Genomic DNA, 24,394 nt, shown 5'->3' with positions numbered 1-24,394 from the left:
CACAAACTGGACCATCTGTAACTAAATTGAATTAAAAACAGCCACGGAAAGGGGTGATGGGTTTTGCAGTCAATGCTGGACACAGCGTACAGGTCAGATACTCTCCAGCTGCACTCAGATCCTCCTGCCACTGTCAAACCACAAATTGTTCCTCACCAAAGACCTAGACCTTAATCATGTTAAGGAGGGAAAAAATCTGCCTTTCAGTATTAATCATGTGTATTACTTCCACGTCCCAAGTATCCCCCCGGTGTCTTTATCCTCACAATGCCTATGATGCAGAAAGGGAGGTTATGTTGTTTGATCAAATAAAGAGGAAGCCTACAGGAAAGGAAGGATTTCAGTTCATTCTTCCCAAATCATCATGCTCAGCACAGTAAACCCTTTCCTTGGCACCCTGATTTACTGAAGGGAATCAAAGAATTCTCCAGTACCTAATGCCACATCATCTACATCCCAAGAAGGGATTAAAGCTAAATTTTCCTCTTCCATCCTCTGCCTGGGTTGACAACAACAGATTTTTGGCCACCTCCCTGGTTGAGCCCCTCCAGAAGTAGTCACACCAACTACTTTAAATCCAGATGAGCCCACTGAAACCCAAGTGCAACCTCTGCCAAAACCCACTGGGTTCGACTCAAGTTTCTACCAGCGCAAAGCATATCACCGAACCAAGGGCGGGCCATTTCTGGGGCATTAACAGATTCAACTAAGATGATGAAGAAACCCTGCACAGGTATGCATTAGGATGTGCAATAGGGTGTGCAATAGGGCACGCAACAGAGTACACATCAGGGTGTGCAGTAGAGCATGCATTGGGATATGCCATAGGGTACTCATTAGGGTATGCATTAAGATGTTCATTAGGGAATGCAACAGGGTGTGCAGTAGGATATATCATAGAGTATAGATTAGGATATACCATAGGGTACGCAACAGAGAATGTATTAGGACATGCATTAAGATATACCATAGGGTACACATTAAGGTATGCATTAGGGAATGCAGTAGGGTATGCAGAAGCTATACATTAGGGTATACCATAGGGTATGCGATAAGGAATGCAACAGGGTATAGCACAGGGTATGCATTATGGTATGCAATTTGGTATGCATTAGGGTATGCCATAGAGTTGCCAGTAGGGTATACTATAGGGTATGCAGCAGAAATAGCCCTTCTCCACTGGCACCAAGGCATTTCCAACGGCAGGGACGTACCAGGCACTGGCTATGGCTGCACACCAGCATGCGCTCTGCAGCAGGCTCTGCTGCTCTGTGTCAAGATGTTCATTTCATGGTGTGTTTTTTTTTGTTTTTATTAAAAGAAGGTATCAGCCTTCTGTTTGATGTGTTGTTGGCTATGGTTGCTAAGGGGAGCAGTGTACAATTACAGTCCCAGTGATGTCCACTCTAATAATACACTTGGCTCTGCACAGCTCAGATGCAGACATAGCTCTGCTATAAAGAGCATGGCCATTTCAACAGAGGAATACTCCAACTTATGTTACACGTAAAGGGTTTGTGGCACGTTGCTTAACACTCCCCCACTGAAGAAAAAAAAAAAAAAAAGAAAAAAAAGCACTGCAGCCTGGATGTGCCAGTGAGTGAAAACTATGACAAGGAAAAACCTCTCACAACACGCTTACTTTCAATTTATTAATTAAGAAGGTATTTCTAAAGGGGGTGAAGAAACCATACATGTGTCCACCAAGATGTTCTTGCATGGTCCTATCTGCCCAAGCTCCCTGGACCCAATTCAGTCAGGTCAATCCCAAGGGCTCACACAGCTCAATATTGCTCCTTGTACCAAACACCAAACCAAACTCCATGAGCAGAAAATCAAACCCAAATTAACCCCCCCCAAGTGCTGAGACCCTGCAAGCATCTCCCTGAGCTTGCCCAGCTGCCCACCCCATGACTACCCCTTTCCACATCTCCCTTCAGCATCCCGGAGGATTCGCAGCACCCAAATTCAAGATTCAGCCAAGATTTGGGACCAAAACACAGAGTGAGGGATAAACTGAAATCAGTGTTTTCCAACAGATCCTCTTAGAGCCTGAAATGGTGCAACACTGGCCAGGAGGATGCTCCTTCGATGAGCTGCCGGCAGGGAGGGGGATGATGTGACAGCGTTCCCATGCTGCAGTGCTGGCATCTGTTTTGGGATCAAAACAAGTCTCCTGAGATAAGCTGTGAATGTGTGCAGCCCCTAAGCACAAGCACCTTGTCAGCAGCTGACAATACAAGAGGAGACAGGTTAAAAAGGTAGTTTAGTGCCTGTTTTGTGGGAAAACCCATCGCTGCTTGTTTTAAGGTCCGGTGGGGTATAGGGATGCTGGTAGGGTGGCTCAATGGGTTAATGCATTCATTTATGAGATCCTCTGGTGGGGCTGAGCTGTTGCCATTACAGTCCCGAGAGAAAGGGACAAACAAGCCCCTACAAAACAGGAGCATATGCCAGGAGCAGATGCAGGGGCAAGCAGTCCAGACCTAGGCGCCAGCAGCACAGGGGGGATCACGTTGATCCCGATTTATCACACCCCAGCAGAGTAATTCCCCAGCTCGCCGGTGCCTGGAGAGCCGAGCTCCTTATGTCCAGGAATCAGATTAGTCTGAAAGGTGCTAGAGAGACATAAATCCAGCTCTGGAGCAAGCATTTTATTAACGATATATTTTTTTTTTAATTAATGGTAAAGTATCTAGAAATGGTTGATGAAAAATATCTGATGGTGGAGAGGTCAGTACTGGAGCTGTGTAATGTTATATCATCAACCTTATATCAAAATATCATATTGATATGGACATATCAACATTGTATCATCAACCATATATCCATATAGATAAATTAATATATCAATATGATATCCATGTCACTCCATAATATCCATATATTATCCAATATATCATATTGGTATTGATAATATATCATTTATCAGTATCATCAATCCCCTTATTTCGCATCGAGGCAGCTGCAATTAGTCTTTTGTGCTTCATACCTGGGTCTGTCTCCAGCCAGGGCTATCAAGCCTGAACGCATCACAAAAATTTCCAGTTTAGGGCTTGACCAGAGTATTTAATGAATCAGTGTGAATGCATCCAACTATTTTGCTTGGGAAAACAAACTGTGCTTGGAGAAAGTCAAACCCCTTTACTATCAGAAAGGAAATGTTCAATTATTTAATTTCACACAGCACTTTGCTTTTGACCTGTAGTGATCTGTCACCTTTTGCCCCACCAAGACATTTTAAAAAGATGTGCGGTTTGGGGCTGAACAAATCCCTTTTGCATGTTTTTCTATGTTCCAGCACATGAACTCAATCACCCGCACACCCTGCTCATTCTTTGCATTTCATTTCTTCCTGGCTTTCCGCAACATGGACATCATGATCCCATCACACCAAGACTAGCTACATGTTCCTGGGAAGCACTTGGGGACTCTCTGGAGATGTAAGATATATTATTTATCCTACGCTCCTGCTATGAAGAGCTGAATATGAAGCCAGTTATTATTGTGCATGATGCTGTCACATAAATCAGTCTACTGGGTCTGTTGGTAAGGTTGGAAATACTGGAGCAAGAGAAGAAAGCCAGTTGGAAGAGTCCTCCCTAACCCAGGAGGACTGCCATCATCCTCAATTTTTGGATAACACCCTGCTGCTCCCTGGTCATTGCTCCTGGACTTTTGGATTTACTCAGCATCACTCAGCCAAACAGAGGAAGATACAAGCGTGATCTGGCATGGGAAGAGTGAGATGCACAAAGGGTTTAGAGCCCCCTCCATCCCCTTGCTGCTAAACCTGAGACTGATCTGACTGCAATTCGTCTCCTCCTGCTTTATAATTCCTTTGGAAATAAATTGATCAGGAAAAAACCCCACTGCCTGGTACCTGTGATGGGCAAATGTGTGTGCTACCCAAGGGCAGGCACAGGGAGAGATACTGTGTTTGATACGTGCCCAGAGCAATGAGAGAAGCAAAACCGGACCAGTGACTTTTCAGAATTATCTTAGATATTAATTTTGATATTAAAATTTAATCTTAAATATTGATTTTTCATTATTTAATTTTGCTCCTTATTTCCCTGCTTGCTATCTTGCCTATAAGCCAGCTCAGCCCGCACAAGGTACAGGCAGCCAGGCACAGCATCCAAGGGACAATCTCCATCGTGAGCAAGAAGGGCAAGATGTATCAAAAAGTGGAGCAATGCTGGGCACCAAACATGTGCAGAGAACAGAGAGATGAAACGAGAGCTTTGTACATGCCACAGACGACACATACATGTGTGGGAACTGCCAAACGGAAATGCGTATTAAATTAAGGATGGAAATTCATAGTTTCAGCTCACGTCCTGTCTCCAGACAGGCAGAAAGATGGAGGGCCACGTGATACCCTCCCCAGAAAGCAACCCTGCCTCTGATGGCAGCACTACAGCAAAATGTGCTCCCCCCAGCAGACTGCGGGCAGTTGAGGACAGACCTGTTTCCTCATCATCTACCATCATCACGGACCAGTTATCAGAGCCAGTTTTTTTTTCTCCTCTCCAACTTTGCCGTCACTTACAGTTTTGGAGCTAAACAATCAACCAGTTCTGCATATATCAATAAAACAAGTCACTCAGAATAATTAGCAAATACACAAATTATTTCAGAATTTCAGGTTGCAATCAGAAATCAGGAGCGAGCACTTCAGCCGAGTGACACAACCAACAGCCTGCTCAGGGACCACAACTCAACTTGGTATCTCTGGTGCTGAGATGGACTTCAGCCAAAGAGTGGCAAAGACCCTCCACTGCAAGACCCTCTAAGTTCACTTTTCTTCATGCCATGGGGATGCTGCCACAAGCAACCCACTCAATTTCACACGTAGGATCTGGTGTGAGATACCATGATTCCACGTACAGCTCATGAAATGGGAACAACGAGCAACTTGACGATGCCCTCAGCGCCACGTTATCTATAGCAACCATGAAACATGTGCACAGACTACACTTCTGTTCTCCCATCATCTGGTTTCAACAGGAATTTGGTAACAGCTCAGCTCCTGTCCAAACACATGGTAAGAGCAGGTGGGGTGAAGCTGCAGGCATCTAACCAACTAATTCTATTTCCTTACCTGCAACATGTTGAGGAGCAGACTCCGGAATTTAGTTCCTTCCACCATGAAAAGGGCCATTTTGTCACAGAGCTTGGCTGCTGTAGAAGCAAAGCTGCGGTCCGTCACCGCTTTCTGGTAGATGGTCTTGACTATCTCCCCCAGCATCTTCTCAGAGTTGGTAGAGTTCTGGGCCTCCTCCATGAAGGTGGTGAGCTTGGAGTCAACGTCGCTGCTGTTATTCCTCATGCTGTTGAGGATTTCAATTAATTTGTCCATTTTGTTTTTTTCAGGATTGGTGGTTTCCACCATGAATTTGTCCTGGTCCATGAAAAGGGAAAGACAAGGCATCTGTTACACAAGGAAAAAACAGACATATCAGCCCTTGTCCTTCCACAAACAGCAAAGGGGGAAGGGGATTGGGGAGACACATAAGCAGAGAGAAAAATCAAAGCATCAACGGTCTCATCTCAGCATTGAAAACCACAAGTGAACGATTCCTACTCCAGAAATGTTCTTTCTCCATTTCCCACAGCACTCAATCCCAGAGCCCTCCCCCTTGGCTCAGGGAGAAGATATGTTCAAGGGTCCTGAGCCAGGGTGCCAAGGTCTGACCACCTCCGACTGCCTTTGGCACCTGGGACTGGCTTCTGGGGGTGTCTGCAACATGGTGACAATGGGCATTTTTTTGCCTCTATTTTGAAAGTGCACTGATATTTGCAAAATGCTCAGATAACAATCCTACCAAAAAAAATATCTACTTTTTAATATATGTAATGATCAAAATTGAGATCAAAGATGCCACATAATCCCAGCATTAGAAAAACTCTTAACTTTTCCAATTCTTGGCTTTCCTTTACACTTCTTTCTTTACACTTTTCACTTCACATCATTACCACAGAATTTATAACTTCTTTTCAACATTTAACTCTGCATTTGCCCCTTCTCCCCAGAGTAAGGCATGCAACCTCCTTGCTCTGGTCTGCTCCCTTCTCCTCCAGTTCAATCTTAAACCATGCTATACAATTCAAACCTGCAGCAGTTTTTCAGACAACCCCAACACCAACCAGCAGTTGGAGTTGTCAAAAATGCCCATCAGGAGGCCAGTTGTGTTGACAACACCCACCCAAAAGTGGGTGCTTATGTGATGTGTTTCTTATAAAAGTATAAATCCACAGGGAGAGCATTAAAATGAATACTCTATGAAAGTCTCTGCTATACTCCCATTGCTTTAAAGAATATAAAAGTAACTAAAAAAATCTCTTCCTCCCCCTCATGCCACATACATAAATAGTAAATGCAAATGCATCCAAAGGTATACATTTCCAACATGCACTCCCATGGAATTGTATATGTTCAGGTTATTTTTGCTATGCATTTTAGCAATCTTATTGGAGATAGCCCCATGGATGCATTTTCCAGTCTGACAAAAGAATCTTAAGAGAAAGAATCTGAGTTTCACAGGGGACAAATGGAGATATAATCTCCAAATTCCTCAGAAATCTGAGGCTGAATATTGTTTCCAAAAAGGATTTCTCCTCCGTCACTTGCATGCAATAGTTTTGTTATTGTTGGGTTGTTGGAAGGAAGGGGGAGGATAAGGGCGTTTCAATTCATTGCTGTGATAAATGGATATCAACTTTAAGTAGCTGACTCCAACTATTCAGCACTCAAAAGCTGAAGCTTGGGATTTAGATCTGTAATTGCAGAGACACAAATTGCCTTTTTTATCCCTCTTTGCAAAGCGGATGAGCTCTGCAGAGCAGGAGGCAGTCAGCAAGGATCAACTGTCAGGGAAGGAGCACCCACATTGCAGCTCACGTGTGCACCAGCCTTCCCCAAAGGTCTTTGTGTGGGTAGGGGGAGAGGTTCAGTCCTTCTTGGAGAACTCAAGGTAGCAGCAGCCTCAGTCAAGAAGTCAAGCCAAGGGCATTAGCACTGTGTCAATAAAAGGCCTCCTGAGGAAGCATGAAGACACTTCAAGAGAAGTGTTGACACTAGGATATTAAGATAAGTTGGGTGCATTCGTGGAAAGGTCCCTTGAGCCCACCCCACCCTTTGTATGGAGAATGGCCAACAGCCAGACTCTTGGAAAAAGGGAAACTCAATGTTTCCCTAGGAAATAATACCTTTTCTTTTAGTCTCCTCCTCAGCCTGTCTTTGGAAGACTGAAGCAAATTGATCTTGGGCCTTTCCCCAATGCACTCATGAATACTGTCTTTCCGCTTGGTCTCCGACTCCTGGCTGTACTGCTGAGACTGCTTCTCCACAGCCTCGGGGCCTCGGTGCATCTCCACGGGGATATGCACCGTGCCGACAGAGGTGTCCTCGATTTTCAAATTCTCAGTCTCTTTGGCGTTTCTGTACGTTTCTTTGTCATTAGGCGAGTGCTTCTGGTTGTGGTGCCATCTCCGGTTCTGGCTGTAGCCATGGTGGCCTGTCCTGCCTGAGGAGTGAGGGGCCTGGCCTCCTTGGTAGAGTTTCTGGTGGTCCCTGTTGTGTTTGGTGCCACCTTGCTGATGATCTGCATGCTGCTGAGACTTGTTCCCACCGGGAAGTCTCTGTTGTCGCCTGGAAAGTCAAAGGAAGTCATTAGTTCACCCTTTTCTGCATGGTAAACACATCTGTCCCACCAAAGAGCCTGGCCCTTGTTGGGTGGGCTCTGTGGGTCTCCCTACCACAGACAAGGAGTCACTTTCTTGTCATCCAATGTAACCTAGCACCAACTCATGCCTCTAATTCTGTTTCAAAACCAGGCATATTTCAGCTGTAAGTTTTCATGAACAGTTAGATAACATGACCTTGGTTCCCAGGAAAACTTCTCCTAGGTTTCTGTGGTTTCCGTGTTGCTTCCACACTAAACCAGGGAAGACCTGGTTAGTCCCAGCTGAGCAATAGGAAGTCAGGCAGGCAGTAAAAAACAGGAGTATTTTTTTCTGAAGATCTAAGAAGGTCCTGATACACCTGGCCTACAGCATTGCTTGCTCCTCTTGCCTGCTAGCTCTGCTGTACCAACACACATTGGTTTGCGGCAAACCATTTCAGGTGTAATAGGAATTTCTAAGCAGAAAAAAAAAGCCAAAACCCAAATTACCAAGTAAAAGAGGTGTCCACACCAAATGGTTTTGTTCGGCCCTTTTTTATGCATGCCCTTCATCATCGCTACACCAGGACAGGATGCAGACACAGATGAAGAAGCTGAGGACCACACTTTGCTCCAGCAGCATGAGGAGCCAGTACCATTACCTCCAGATAGGAGGCTATGTGAATACAGCTCTGAACGAGTAACACGGAAATTCAACAGCCACAAAGAGGAGGAATTACTCGCAAATGGTTTGCTCAAGAGACTACAACAGCTCAGAAAGGGTGAGCAAGACATTGTGTACCGGCCTTAACAAGCAGACAAGATGGCAAGTAACCAGAAAACCAATGGATGAGTGGAAGAAATGCTTTGGCAGCCTTGGATATTTCAGATTTCTGCATAGGCTGCAGCATGACTGTCCTGAGCAGAGAAGGCAGAGCTGAAACATCATCAAGGATGCAATTAAGATGGAGATGGTCCTGGCACAGGCTGCCTTCACCCAGGACAGCACAGGGTTAGCCCTAAGCATGGCAGCAGCTCCCTGCCTGCTCACTGCCTTTTTAACAGTCAGTATTGTCTCTGAGAGCACATGGGATGATTTAATCCTCGGCTCCCTACAGGGCTGCTGGGAGCAGTGCTGGAGGCTCACACAGGACATCTCCCCAGCATCATACCTTTAAACAGGGAAACAACTGCGAGAGCTGCAGCGACCACACCAGTCTGCACCCATACTGGTTTTGTACTCATTATAATCCCCCTGCTCAGCCTCAGCCTTTACCTCAACCCCCTGCCTCCATTCAGATCAACGGCAGTGTTTATTTTAAACCTGTCGCATAGCAATTAATTTTATATTCATCATCGGTACTGCTCAGCTAAGGGCGCTCGGACAAAGGAAGCGGCCATTCACAAATACATTTCAATGGTCAGAGGCTAAACAGTCCCCAACTCTGCCTGCCAAAGCCATCTGCCCATCAAATCTGTATTCCTTGGCACCAGGAGTTAAAACCTATCTTCCAAGGCCAACTGGCTCTTAACCATAAAGAGCAAGGGCTTGTGTTTGGTGAATTCAGGATGAAGGAAGAGGCTTGTTTGTGGTGGCAGTGGAAGGAAGGAATTAGTGTTTAGTCTCAGTCCACCAGACCCAGTTTTCTGAAATATTCAACATAGGTTGTTTTTTTGTTTGGGGTGTTTTTTGGGTTGGTTTTTTTTTGGGGGTGGGGGTGTGTTGTTTTGGGTTTTTTTTTTGCAAGGTGAATGGCAGGGAATTAAAAAAAAAAAAAAAAAAAAAGGGAGATGGGGGAAGCTTTCCTGTTTGCCGGAGCTTACAAGCATTTATGAGTACAGATTCTCCACATCAAGTTTTCCTGGCATTTCTTTGTTTCCTCTCAGTAATGCAATCACATAAACCGCTTTGTAAAGAGCAACACTTATTAAGAGGGTAATGTCAAAATAAAAGTTAGTTAAAACCCTTATCTAGTACTAAGCCCTCACATGCTTAAGCGTGCAAGAGTTTTGCTGATCTAATTCAGCTTTTGCTTTCTGTGGGTTTGCTCTTCTCTCCTCTCAAACATCCGAGTTTAACTGTTTGGGTGCACTTTCGGCCTTGGGTTATAAGCCAGACAGGCTGCTACTGTATTTAAGTTACAAATATTGCAAAGAAATTATAAAGTTACACACAGATGAAGCTTTAATTTAAGCAGAGGTAAGGCAAAATGCCTGGAAATGAGCTGGGAACCAACCTCTGCTGTAAATTCCTGCAAGAAATGAGTGCAGGGATATTTTTTTCCTAAAGACATAATGATATCATAAACCAAACCATTTCTGTTTGAAGGCTCTGAAAGAAAAAAAGGTTTAAGATTAAAAAAACCCACACAACAACCACCCCAAACATTTAAGCCAATGTGGAATGTGCAAGATTGTTCAGTTTGGGGCTTTTGCAATAGGACAAGAAGAGGAGAGGCAGCTCCGTCCTTGTACAGGACAGCTAAAAGGCAGTATCCCCACAGCAAGGGGCAGAGCAAACACAAACCGAATCTCTGCAGTCACTGACCACAGGACGGAAAACACCAGAGTTAAACAAGTTGGGGAAAAAATTGCAAGAAATAAAAAAGCAAAGGAAGGAGAAGGCAAACAAGAAGCAATGTCCATGACTTGGCAGCAGGCAGGGGTCTAGATAACCATCCAGCATTCAGGCAAAGACTCATTGTGTGCTTTTATCTTCCCAACACCCCAGCGAAGAAGAAATGCCAAGAAGAAATAGGACTCTGCAGCAAAGAAGAGCCAAAGCAGGGAGAACAGGGCCCAGATCTTAAAACTTTTTTGACCACACAGCATTGCAAAGCCTGGGAGGTTGGGATGACCAGTCTCAGGTGTGACCAAGGTGCTGGGGACATAGAAAACCCTGGGAAAGGGCAAGATGGTGACCAGGACAACCTACTACATGCACCCACTGTGGGTTGACTTGATGGAAACAACCTCACGCTTGCTCACGGGCAGGAGTGTAGGTGCCAAGATAGTAGCTTGGGGTGACCCACCAAGCTTAGGGAACCAGATCATGCAGGAGCCCAAAGGCACTTCCCAACCCAGGCTTTTGGGTTTGCAATGCCGAAGGGAGGAACAGCTGAAGCTTGAATCACATAGCAACACCTCGAAGAAAAGCAAGAATTTACCCCAGAAAAATGCTGTAGCTACTGGGAAATCCTTCTTCTGGCCCTCTCCACTCATCCTTTGTTGCAAGGATACGGTACCTGGTGGGGGACACTACTTAAGCTACAAGTATCTAGACAGCACAATGGTCTCTTGACTCCATTTAACATTAAATAACTACTTGCACTTCAAAGGCCAAATTCTGATTCAGCTCAAAACTCCCCCTGACATAAACAGGGCTGGAGATTTGGCCACCAGTCAATGTGGAAACGAAGGAGACAGAGTCCCAAAGAAACTGCCGAAGTACTAAAATCCAAGGGGAGACAGTCAGGGTTGCCAAGCTGGAAATCCGATGGTATTGCTTCTGCTATCATTTCTCCATCAAATTTTTTATTCAATTAACTAAATGAGATACCTTTCAACAGAATTTAGATCTGACAAATGTCTGCTCTGTCAGAGGAGCCTACGCAAACAAATCTAAGGCTTCAGCTGTCTCTGTGATTACCAGCCTACATGCTCAGAAATACAGGATTCCTGCAAGTTTTTACTACATCATTTGCTCCCAAGGAAAGGGGCTGGAAGGCACAAGGCTGGGAAAAATAACTCCAGACACGTGGACAGCTGTGGTCTAAACCACAGTTGCTCTGTCCCGTCAGCCCTGCTCATATGCCCCCACCTGAGCGAGACAAGTCCTCTGAGAGCCCTCACCATGTCTGGCATGTGGAGACCGGAAGACAACGTGGGGTTACATTCTCCTGGTGGTTGCACAGAGATTTGGTTAGGTAATTCTTACAAATACTGAGATGTAAGGAGCTACATCTCCAACAGCACTTGAGACATTTACCCTGCAGCGCTGAGCACCCTGTACAGCCAAATGGACTGAGATCCCATCTGTGGGCTTGGGGATTGGGCACTCTGGACGTGCTGGCTCTTGCCTTTGAAGAACCTGCCTGAACACCATACTTGCCCTCAATCCCAGGCAACTCTCCCATGGGACAAACCCTCCCAGGCATGCTAAGCTCCTCACAGGAGAGGGATGTTTGTCCTGTTTTCGTGCACAGCCCAATACTTGGTGGGCATGGCTGTGGCCACCCACTGTTTAACAACCAATACAGACTTGCAGGCACTCAAGCAAGAGGTTGGGAACGACAAGCAGTGCTGTGGCCAAGGTCAAACCTTCTGTGTCCCCTTCACCCTTCTGGTGCTCGAATGAAAACATTCCTCACTGCATTTTGCAGACAGAAAGTTTCTTTCCACACTTTCTCCTGCCCAGGCAGGATTTCATCTCCGTGTCAGCATCAGGCTCAGGAATATGATGCTAAGCCTTTGGAGTATCTCCTGATCAGCTTGGCTATTAAAATGCCTGCAATTAATTAGCAATTGCCATTATAAGGGATAGATTAAGATCTGCTGCAGAAATGGACTCCACGGGACCTTCCATTCCCATGAAGACCCCAGATCCCACTTACCCATGACACCCCTGAAAGCTGGAGGAGCAGCACACTTTCAAGGCATGCAGCAGCTGTACACATGAAGGGAGGACCAGCAGGGCTGGGTCTATAGGATGAAAGGGCCACCCCTCTCCACCTTCTTTTTGAAAATCCCACAGTAATTTTCCATTGAGGGAGGGAAAATTAAAAAACCCAACCTCTTAGTGTCACCGCTGAAAAAGTTAAATTCACAGAGATGGATAGCAACCGTGCTCTTCCCAGCTGTACTAGCTAGCTGCCCAGGATACTCAGTCTGAAACGTGAAAGGGCAGGAAGAAGCAAAGTCCTCTGAAACATCCCCTGAACAAACCAATTTCTCCAGGCCCAGTCTTGCTGAACTAAGCATATTCCAGCAAAACCAGCTGCTTCACCTTGGGTGGTGCAGCTCCACAAACAACTGGACAGGCACCCCTGAGTAGCACTGCTGAAAGGGTTTGGGCATGGCAGCGAGTGCTGCTGCAGTCAAAAAACACTCAGCATCACTGGCTTTGGGCACCTAAGGGACACTGTGGTCCGAACTGTGGTGCCTGAAGGATCCCAGTTAGGAGCTGGTGGAATTTTATAATGTTTAAAATTGGTCCTGGAGGTCTGGGGAATACTGCTATTAATATAATGAAGAGAAAGGTCTGAATTCCTATTCTAGGGGCCTGACTTCCCCCCAAAGTATTCTTCATCAAGCATACCTCCATCAAAGGCACCTTGATGTTTTACATGCTTGTGTAATGATAAGTCAGCATTGCTTTGCTGCAGGCAGCATCACGGTCCAGCCACAGCCATTTTCTATCCTCACTACAATTGAGAGTGGGAAACACTCAAATAAGCTTGACTGTTCCACACAATTTGATCAAAAACCTCAAAACCCCACAGAAAGCAACAACCACCAACTCTAAGGATGAAGAACACAAGACTTCTGTGTGTTTTCCCTTTGGCTTTCTCTCTGTTCCAGTTTCATTTTTGTTTGCATTTTTCTCAGATGAGAAGGGAACAAGATGTCATGTTCACTCCTGAAAACAAAAATGAAATTATTCACACTTCTTTTATGCCTTTCTGTTACTAGGGTTAAAGTCTATCCCGATCACTAGACCCAGCCCACACTTCTGGATAGACACAGCATTTTTGAAGCATAGAAAATCCACCTGTCAAAATGGTGGTGATCAAGGTCAAAAACCATCTTTGTATAGTTGAGATGTAACGCATGCTTTAGGTCTTACATGTATGCATCTTTGAAAACATACAACAAACTCCAGAAGACAAGCAGAGCCAACAAAAACAACACTATGAGGGCAGAGATGTTTTTAATGATGCTCACAGCCTCCAGCTGCTGGGAAATGCATTATGAAACCTTTGGATGAGCTGTCTACATGGGCAAAAGTCCTCTTGTCACCATCTTGGTCTTGGGGAACAGCCACTGCTGACAACCCTCCCTTGGGCCTGGACAACATATCTGCCTTTGTTTGCTAGAGATAATTTTGTTTGGCCTTTACAACATGATTCGACTCATTATAAACCAACAGGGTAACACTGGTTTTTACACTGAAGGTGGTGAGACACTGGCACAGGCTGCCCAGAGAGGTGCCCGATGCCCCATCCCTGGCAACATCCAAGGCCAGGTTGAACGGGGCTCTGAGCAACCTGATCCAGTTGAAGATGTCCCTGCCCATGGCAGGGGGTTGGACTAGATGGTTTTTGAAGGTCCCTTCTGACCCAAACCATTCTGTGATTCTACAACTGAAGGACTTCACAAGGGCACCTAAGTTGCTCATGCAATAACTCATCCAAAAAATGGGTGTAGGATAGACAGAAAACATGGTCCATCATGGGATGTACTATCTTCTGCTATGGGATACTGACTGATTTGACCTTTCCAAACACAGAAACAGACCTGATTTCTCTCTGTGCCTTCCTGCAGCATCACTTCATATCATCTGTTTCCACTGTTTCTCCCACTGCTGTGATGGACATCCCATTCACAGGACCACCAGACGAGCAGCCAGCCTGCAGGCTGTGCTGCAGGAGCAGAGACAGCACTGCTGGGCTGAAAGGACACGGCTCAAAGCCCATCGGAGCAGACTCAGCAAAGTGCTGAAGAGCAAACTTAAGTGCTGAAGTCCAACAAAAGTCCTCACATTCTGCAACGCTTGGCTGCACAGGCTGCCCGAGTCAGCTATTTTCTTCTAAGCTTCATGGAAATGAATCTTCAGGAGGAATTTAAGTAGCTGTTTTGCAACACCAGCTTGGGAAAGACATCCCAAGTACAGATGGCATGCAAGATAGCTCCAAAACAGCTCTTTAAAAGCTTTTCTGAGTCTCCCACAAATCATTAGGGATGTCCAGATGGAGGCCCTCGTTGCACAGAGCAGGCAACCAGCTAGGAAGACACCCCCCAGACTTCAAGGCTGACTGCCCAGACTGGTGTAGAAATCACTGCAGTGATTTCATGTAGAAATTGCTTGGAAATGGTACTCTTCATAAATGACGTTACTTGGAATTATGTTTTTTTATTCTTAGCGTAAACACGCTTGCAAAAAATTACATGAAAACCATAGGAAAATGCAGTGACAAGGAACTGAATCCAGTTTAGTTGAAATAGTTTAAACTTGAAAGACAACCACAGTACACAGAGTTTCCCAAAAGTCTGCTGAGCACAAACACACAGATCCCAGACTACTGGTAAGAATGTGACTTAAATGAATATACATTCATCTTTTATTACTTTGCAATAAAAGAGCTTATACCTCAGACTCCAGGCTGCTTCCTTTAAAAATACACCAAGGCTGATCAGTTATCCCGAGATCTGATAATCCTCCAAGAGATATAAACTTCAAACCCGTGCCAAGATGCACAGACAGCCCACCACCATCCCTCCATGGTCCTGTCCCTCAAGACACATCCTAAATAGTATATACAAGCCCCCACCTGCTGCCTTTTTGTTCAGCTGTCTTCCTTTAGACCTCTGTGACTCTTTGACCTACAGCATGGAAACATCCTAGGGGTTTTTTTCCATATCCTATTTATACCAGTGCTTTCTAGAGAAGAAATAAATGTCTTTCCTGTAGAAGCTAAGGCAAGATTTGACAGGATCTCCTAACAGCTGTCCAGACATCTGAGATGACCTAAAGTCAATGGCAAGCAATTACTTCCAACACGGGGATCTGGTAAAGCACCATCCCAAGGAGCAGAGATGCTTGGACCGTGCCAGAAGCCTTTATCAAATGCATTAAATTAATTTCTTTAAAAATGATGCAGCAAGCTATAGCATTTAGTGTAAAGCTTTGGGAGCCAGGATTGATCTAGACATTGACTTACTGCAACCCAGTGCTAATCCTAAGCAGTTTCCCAAATGTTTACCTAAGTCTGTTCCACTGTCAAAAGAAGAGTTGTCTCCTCTTGACCCCATTCCTGCCTCCTCTCTCACACTACCCTTAACACTCACATGGATGTACTGAGCTGTGCCAGGGTCTGATCCACTCCAAAAATTTAATTTCTCCTGGATAAGTTTCCACTCGTTGGTTGGGATGAAAACATGGTGCTGAGGGGGAGGCACAGAGCTGGGTCACCTGCAGCTCCAGTGCCACTTAGCTGTTGGCCCTTGCTGCTTGGGAACTAGCAGCCCCAAATTTAATCAGGAAATTGGGATGATCCATAGCATCTGCACAACGCTGGAAACGGATGGAGCAATGTTGGTTTAAATGAAAGAAAGAAGCCTGTTGTCCACTCGTGCCCCAGAGGCTGTCATGCTAAATAAAGACATTATTGAAGAAAGCAGATACTCAGCGCCTTCATGCCTGTTAATGACTCCGGCACCTTCCCAACCAATCTAGGGACTCTTTCCCACATATGGTCCCTTGGAGACAGACTGCTGTGGCTTTAGTAGGAATAAATGGAAACAAAACAGTTAAATCCAAAAATAGAGCATAGTTAACTTTTTTTTTAATAGGGAGATGAAATATCTCTGGGTTATTTACATGCCAGCAGAGATATTAGCTGCATATAATAGATGCAATATTTTTAATACTAATATTCTGGGCTGAGACAAGAGCGGGAATGGAAAGTATTTCCAGTGCCTTGACTTTATTTTGCAAACATCAGTTGCTAACTGGGGTCAGACAGAAATATTGTTTTTGCAACAAGAGTCCAAACAACTTGAGCTGGCAACTTCTTCACACACTAACAATGCCAGGAGGCTCTGCAGAGCTTAAGCATGCTGCTCCCTCCCAGTCTCTGGGGCCAATGTCCCCAGCTTGGGCTCGCTGGGAGAAGGAATGGGTGGTAAACACTTTCTCACAGAGAGGGTGGCTACTGGCCATGGCCAGAAACTGGGAGTCACAACCCAAACCACGGGCCGGGTCTCATGGAAAGACCTCATGTGACACGGGGGATGCTATAAAACCTTTTTTTAACCCATCGAAAGCATCAACCTCTGCTTGCCCTCACCTCTCAGTCCAGCTGCCAGATAACTTGGGAGAACAGCCTGGCAGCAGAAAGCCCTTGGTGCTCATTCCAAGAGATCACCAGCAACAGCACATTTCTATTCAAGGATTAGAAGCAGGAAAATGAAACAAGTTATTTTACTTTATATTCACTCCAGCAACCAGCTGCTGACAACACCTCCATGAACTCGTGCTGGAAAACAAGGTGTAGATGGAGAAATCCATTTCCAGTACTGAGGAGCCATGCCAGAAACACTCCACCAAAGAGAAAGCCATTTCAATAACAAATCAGTTTCCTAGTGCAGAGGAACCTGCTGCTATATTTCCTTCCCTCAACTCTGGCTGGCTGAAATAGCATCATGTAGACAGTTGTGTTTTGCACTACATGACACTAAAAGCAGCCTGGAAGGACAGCCTCATGGGTGATGGGGTTTGCACATATGAGGAGCTGGTGGCCACAGGTTCACCACAAGGTCTGTGGTGGTGGAAGGTCCAACCACAGCCCCTTCCCTCCTTTCTGCCATGGTTTCCTCACACGGAAAGAGGGGATGCTGAGAGCACCCCTCCACTAAAAAGTGCTTTGAGGTTGATGGACAACAAAACACCACAATATTCTTTCATCTCTGGCTGTCTTCCCTGAAGACAGCGCTGTCATCACTTCCCCATGACTCTTCCTACAGCCGATTGACCCAACAGTGCCCCGCCCTCACCCACACAATGAGGACTTTCCTGCCAGGTTGGTTAAAAATCAGTCACACCACAAGCTACTAAAGCAACAGCAATACAACCAAGATGACCAAGGTGTCCCAGGTGGAGGACCACCAAAATGATCAGAGGGATGGGGCATCACTCCTCTGAGGACAGGCTGAGAGAGTTGGGGCTGTCCAGCCTGGAGAAGAGAAGGCTCCAAGGAGACCTTATTGCAGCTTTTCAACACTTAAAGGAGGCTTAGAAGAAAGATGGGGACAGAGTTTTAGCAGAGCCTGTAGCGATAGGACAAGGGGGAATGGTTTTCAACTCAAAGAGGAGAGATTCAGACTAGATGGAAGGAAGAAATGTTTTACACTGAGGGTGGTGAGGCACTGGCACAGGCTGCCCAGAGAGGTGCCCGATGCCCCATCCCTGGCAACATCCAAGGCCAGGCTGGACGGGGCTCTGAGCAGCCTGATCCAGCTGAAGATGCCCCTGCTCATGGCAGGGGGTCAGACTAGATGGCCTTTGAAGATCCACTCTCAACCCAAACCACTTGATGGTTCTATGATTCCAGAACAGGCACTGCTGAATGCTTCTGTTGATGGTCTTGCTTTCAAAATAGCAAAACCTGTTTGAAATGCTGACTCCTGCTTTGCTGGATACAGCTGAAGAGGGAAGGGGCAGCTCTCAACAGGCACTTAGTTTGCAGGCACAGCCACACGAGCACTTCAACTCTCATGACCTGAAAAGAAGGATGGTTCAAAACAAGCAAAAAGAGGCCTTTGCTCACATAATGCACAGCTAAACCTGTGGAGCTATGCTATAGATGTGAGTACCTGGAGTTTACAAGGGTTCAAAAGGCACATTGTCAAAATCATAAAAGGAAAAGTCCATTGGGAGCTACTGGACAGAAAGGTGAGCCAACGTGGTCCTGCACATCCTGAGAGCGTAAATTCCTGGAAAATCATCATTTAGTTTGAAAAGGAACCTTAAGATTGAGTTCTGCTGTTAATAAGAGGAAAGCACCACTGCAAAGCAACATTACACTCATACCCCTGTTCTTGCACTCCTCTTTGTGCCCTTTGCTGGTCACCAAGCCAGGTGGTCTGGTGTGACCCATCACAGCTCTCCTCCTGCTCTTACTGACCTCCCAGCCAGCTCCAGCACACCACTGGCACGTCCAATCTCAAATTACAAACTCCTGTCTCTGTGCTGATGCAGGACAGCATGGCAACCATAAGATAAGGTGAGTTACCTCCCAGCTGGGTTAGAGGGATTGCAGCATAAGGCATACCACATGCACAGCCAGTGGCACACGCAGGCAATTACCGCCACCCAGCTCACATGCCATAATTCATTAAGCTGCAGTAATGCAATCACCCAGCTGAGCCCTTTTAGGAACAATATTGTCCTCTGGGGACCTGCAGTTCAGAGAATTAATTTAGCGTAATAATTCCCAGCAACGTAGCAGGCAATCAAACCGAAATGATGATCTGTCACTAAATTGCCTGTAACCAACCCCTCAGCTGGTGTCCTCCGACTGCCAGCTCTGCTTGGGCAGGCAGGGCAAGTACCGACTGTTTACTTGGGTTTTTCATGCATATGAACACTTAACCCTTGAGGAACCTGATTGTAAGGGACCAGCACTCCAATAAGGAGTTCTTTACCTTGCTCTCCAGGATGCTCAGCTTCAGCTGGGACAGCTTTCTTAGTCATATGGTTTAGTTTTAGGTAGTCCTGCGAGGAGCAGAGAGTTGGACTTGCTCCTTATAGGATTCTTCCAACTCGAGACATTCTATGATTCCTTTCTGAGATGCAACTTCAGTGCGGTTGCTCCTGAAAACGTGGCCTGTCCTTCACCACTGGTTCAAAGTTCCTAAATCTGAAGCAGGATAGTGACTATTATTTTAACAGCATCTCTGCTTGGGTGCTTTCAGCTGCCTAGAAGAGGTTTTTTGCAGTGTTACACTCTAAACACTATGATTTAGCTAGATGCTAGTATTGCTACTCATCATTGCAGGCAAGTACACAACCAGTGACTTTTGTCCTTAAAAAGAAAAAAAAAATATTGGTCCCGAGTTTGCTCAGGAGAAGAGGTTTCCCACAAGCAGCAGCTTTTCACAGCCACCACTACACTGGTTCAACTCCTCTGCACCCTGCTCAGCATGGACAGCCGGTACATCCCCAGCAGGTTTGGGATGTTCCCTCTGCAGCCCTGAAGAGAGTCTCCATGGTGGCTCCAGACCCCCCACCCTAGCTCCCAGGAAGGCATGGAGAAGGCAGGAGCATAAGGAGGAGGATGAAAACCTGACTTCCAGATGCTGCTTCAGGGGTTCAGCCCCATGTGCCATTAAACCCAATTAATTTGACTTGGAAATCCTACCAAGGAGGAAAAGGGCGTTTCAACCTTTTTGATTCATTCCCTTCCTCTCTCTTTCCACTGTTTCAACACCATTTATTGAGCTCAGTAAATGAACTGCAAATCATTTAGCTCGATGCCAGTTTTCAGCAAGTACTCAGTCCATCTGAAACATTCCATTTTGTTCCAGCTAGGAATAGCACTTCGGCACTAAAATAACATCTTGATATTGTTGCTTTCTTTAATAAACATCCTCTTCTCTCACTGCAAAGCCCTCAGTAAATGGCCCTGGAAGAACAAAAGACATTTCTGTATTGTTTTAAGTTCTCTTCCTTTCTGAAAAACCTCAATTAAAACAGTGAAAAAGTAAACGTGCCACTACTATACTCTGTAATTATGAACTCATTTCTATTCACTCGCCCAGCAGGAGAGGTTTGTCCTGGTGACCTTTGAGAATGGGTTTCTAAGGCTTTTCCAAAGTTTCACAACCTTAAAAATGATGTGTTCATGTCAGCCATAAAACACATTCACCTTCACCTTCACCCAAAATAACTTGCCATCTTAAAATCCAGGGTGAGGGCCATTCCTGTGACTATTTCTAATTGTGAAAGGAGCCCTAGAGCTGGCCTTGAATAGATCGGCACAGGAGCGGCTCTGGAAATAGTGCAACCCTTCAAGACAGCGTGAAAATTGCATGAATATGGGCTGTCAACTTACTGTAAAAATTTCAATAAATATCTTGCATGGCACACTCCTGAGTGATGGTTGGACTTTTCTTAGTAATCTTTCCAGTACAAAAACTACCCAGCCCAAAGGGGATACATGCAAGTGTGATCCCAGCCTCCTGACTTGCAACATGATGCTTGTGGGAACAAGCATGGAGTTTTCTTTTGGTAAGGTCCCATTGAAAAAAACATTTTGCAAGACAAAATGCTGGGACAACTTGGTTATATGCGTATGTACCCTGGTTATGTATGCGTGTGTATATATATATTTTTAAGCATAGAGTGAAAGATAAGGAATGTAAATAAGAAGGAAAATCATTTTTTTAAGACATTGAACAGTGGATAGGAAGATGAGGCCTGAGAACTCAGAATCAGATAATAATGAATGCAAAATAGCAGGTTTTCACATAAAGTAATATCATTCTTTAAATGCAAACTAGAAGTTAGCTTTAAAATTCACACATAGGACTACAAGCCACACTACTTGTGCTTCATTCCTGATCCTCCCATGACACACTTAGGCATATATATTTCTTCCCTCTTAACATTTAGGGCCAAATCCAAGACAGCACATATATATCCACTATACAGCTTAGGCAGAGCTGAGGACCCTACAGCTCATCAACCAATTCCCAAAACCCCACCCAACCTCAAGGGCTTGCCTCAGCTCACATTTTGTTTGAAATATAAGTGCCAAAAACATCACTGCCACACACATCCTGTGATACCACCAATCCCTCAGACACACCCCCCAGCGCAGCCAGGACATACCAAATCTCTCCACTGGGTACCCATCCACCAGCTCCCTCCTGGAAACAACCTTCTAGAAAGCGGCACAAATTGCTAATTGAAGTGAAAACAAGTTAAGAACTGTAGTAGGAGCTGGCAATGCCTTTAAGGGGCTCAGAGCTAAACCCTTCCATCTGTGATGACATTTCTGTTGACACCTGTTTATGAAAAATCAAGGGAAAAAAACCCCTACTACCCGCTTCACCCAGGCTGCTGAAATGTCAGTGACTGGTGTCACCTCCTGCTCATTAGCAGCACCAAGCCAGCTCAGCTGGTAGGCCCCAGCAGGATCTATCTACCCAGCTGATGGGTAAGGGGGGCTCACTCTGGCCACCGAAGCCAGGCAGCCTCAACAAGGGGTTGAGCTAAATGTGGGTGAGGGACCATCAGCCATGTGCATCTTCCACGTACAGACACAAGCACATTTTCTTCAGACACCAGAAATACTTACAGCAAGCATAGTCTGAAGTGGAGACTGCTGTCCCTAAAGCTTCTCAAGAAGTGCCAAGGTGGCACTCCCTGCGAGTGTGAAAATGTCTCGGTGGAAACCCATGCCTTCCTTGGTTGGGAAGAGATTTCCTCTCTATGAGACGGGAGAGAATGGGATGCCCAGTCTCAAGTCTTTGTTCTTGCTCAAGAGAGCCCAGAAACAAATCCCTGTCCCAGGGCTTCCTCTGGCATGAGGTGTTTTGGCTCAACTCCTCCCACAGTTCTTTGTTTTTCATACTTCCTTGGTTCTGGTCAACATGGGAAGGCAAAATAAAACAAGGAAACCTGTTCTCATAAGATTCCCAGACTAATTTTTCTTATGTGGGGGCCATAAAATCTCAGTGAGAAGCTTTCCAGCGCTCTCCAAGCACTTATGATTGCCACCTTTGAGAATTCCCACCTTGTCCCAGGAGAAGGGGAATCCTCCCTCCATGCAGCCCCTGATTATTGTAGGGCTGCTCACAAAGTTCAGCCTTGCACAGGACTTCTACTAGAGTGCCATGGTGGAGCCCCTCAGGCCCTGTTCATACGTGCTTAGTGTACAGAACAACTTCCCCCAAGAGCTTACAGCAGCAAGATACATTTAATGCATGGAGAACATAGGCGTGGGGAGGGGGTTACATGGCATCATGCAGAGGGTGGGTTCAATTTGCTTAGTTTTAGGTGTCTGTGATGTCAGAGGCCAAATGTGAGGTGGGAAACTAAACTCCAGCTACAGGGGGTGGAGACTGGGGAGGGAATCACCTGGCAAATGCCTGCTTCATCCTGAGGTGACCCATACTCCAAACTCCACTGACTGCATCCCCTCTGAGCATAACGGGAACTTGGGCACCCAGTTCATACATGGTCAACACAGTTATGGAGACATGCAGTGGGATTCAGATGGTGGTGTCACTGGAGATGCTTTATGGCATCTTGTCTGGCTCCTACTCCATTGTGGTGCAGGTTTCACAAGGCATGGTGGCTGCTAGCTCCTTGCATGGAATTCCCGATATGCTAGGGCAGGGGTCCTCAATCTACGGCCCACAGGCCGAATATGGCCCCCCAGGGTCCTCAATCCAGCCCCTGGTATTTACAGAACACCCCCCCACCCCACCCCCCGCCAGGGGTTGGGGGGGGAAACAAAGCAGCCACAGATGACTGCCTGCCACTGCATCCACGCGCCAGCCCCCTGGTTAAAAAGTTTGAGGACCCCTGTGCTAGGGCATCTGGAATAGCACCTGTGATCATGGAGGTGAAGCCCAGAAGCCTCTGAGAAAGGTGAGAACTGAAGTGAGACCTCCCATGTTTCCCCCGTGAGGCCTGGGACACGAGAGTGGTTGCTTTGCTAACCTTCTCACTAGCTATAGAGTCACCATGAGCTCCTGCTCCCCATTCCCAAATGCCCACAAGAACGGGCAGCCTCAGAAAGGGAGTGAGGAGCTGTCAGCATCAACACCTCACTGTCCTCCAGACCAGCCCCTGCTGCCACACAGGAACAAGATACCTAATAAATACTGAGTTTTTATGAAATCAGGTGTCCCTCCATCACAGCAACACACTGAAGTCCCCCTGGATTTTTTGCTGGAGCAATAATTTTGCTTTCACAAGCATCATAAGACCCTGAGCTTACCCAGCGGGCCGTTACATTTCTATTGAAAGGTTTCATAACCATAACATGTTTTGCCAGTGGTACATAAAGTCTTTCAATCAGCTGCAGAGATGGAGAAAAACAACCTGCAAAAGCCTCCTGATGCCATAAAGTCTAGTGGCAGCTTGGCAATTCAGGTTAAATTTAGTCTGCAGGACAGGGGTCACCTCAGTTGCCAAGATCATAAAAAAAAAAAGGGAATAAAAAGTCTTGTGTTGTATAGTTTTTATGTAATGACAAAACAGCTCTCACCAGAGAGGTGGCAACCCTGCAGCTGGGAAACACGCCCGGCTCTCTCCTGCCACTGCCTCCTGGCATTAAAAAAAAGGAACAATGAAAGGAAAGGATTAAATTTGCTTAGATGAGTATCTTTTAACCCCTCTGCACCATGCCTTTAGCTAGGCATACAAGGAGAACAGAGCAGACACAGACAACAGTAATGGATACACATCTCTTGAAGTCCTGCTCATGTTGAGCGTGTCCTGTTGAACTCACAAAGGTTTATCTTCCTCTTTGCATTATTCTCGAGCCCATGCAGCACTCTGATATTTACAGAAGTACATTTTCCCCACACCACATGAAATGCAAAATCCTTTTCGTTGTTGCTAGCATCAGGAAAGGAGCTGTAAATACGGCATCTCCTTTCACGGTGTGCTTTGCTGGCAGGATTGCAGCTGCACCGTCTGCCTCCAGGGGTGACTCACGGCTGGGCATATTTTCACTGACACCCTCAAGTGCACAAGGGCTGAGTGCTGATCACAACAGCAGGAACAGGAGCAGCTGGGTAGAAAACCTCTACTCACCCTGCCACAGCTTGAGACATGGGTGACAGGCAAAAACAAACTCCCCAGTGGATGCTAAATACCAGCTGCTCCACCTTACTGCTACTGGTGCTTCACATGGACCGCTCTGCTAATGGGAAGACCCTACACGTGCGGCTCTGGTGATGGTGCTGGGGCAGGCAAATCACGCTTA

The 24,394-nt window shown here is 45.9% G+C and overlaps 1 protein-coding gene across 3 annotated transcripts in view; it reads right to left on the bottom strand.

Moving 5' to 3' along the window:
- LOC119140887 (CBP80/20-dependent translation initiation factor-like) overlaps window positions 1-24,394 on the bottom strand; it is a 147,844-nt gene that overhangs the window by 34,715 nt on the left and 88,735 nt on the right. For 2 of the 3 annotated variants that reach the window (XM_037372552.1, XM_037372554.1), the window contains 2 exons: window positions 7,216-7,657; window positions 5,108-5,437 (listed from right to left, as the gene is read on the bottom strand). In XM_037372552.1, the coding sequence (XP_037228449.1) occupies window positions 5,108-5,437; window positions 7,216-7,657 (772 nt within the window). The remainder of the gene's footprint in view (window positions 1-5,107; window positions 5,438-7,215; window positions 7,658-24,394) is intronic. The other variant, XM_037372553.1, reaches the window with a different exon arrangement.

The sequence above is a fragment of the Falco rusticolus genome, chromosome W (assembly GCF_015220075.1).
Source record: "Falco rusticolus isolate bFalRus1 chromosome W, bFalRus1.pri, whole genome shotgun sequence".
Taxonomy (NCBI): domain Eukaryota; kingdom Metazoa; phylum Chordata; class Aves; order Falconiformes; family Falconidae; genus Falco; species Falco rusticolus.
The sequence above is the reverse complement of the archived record's forward strand: the minus strand, read 5'-3'. Positions and strand labels throughout refer to the sequence as shown.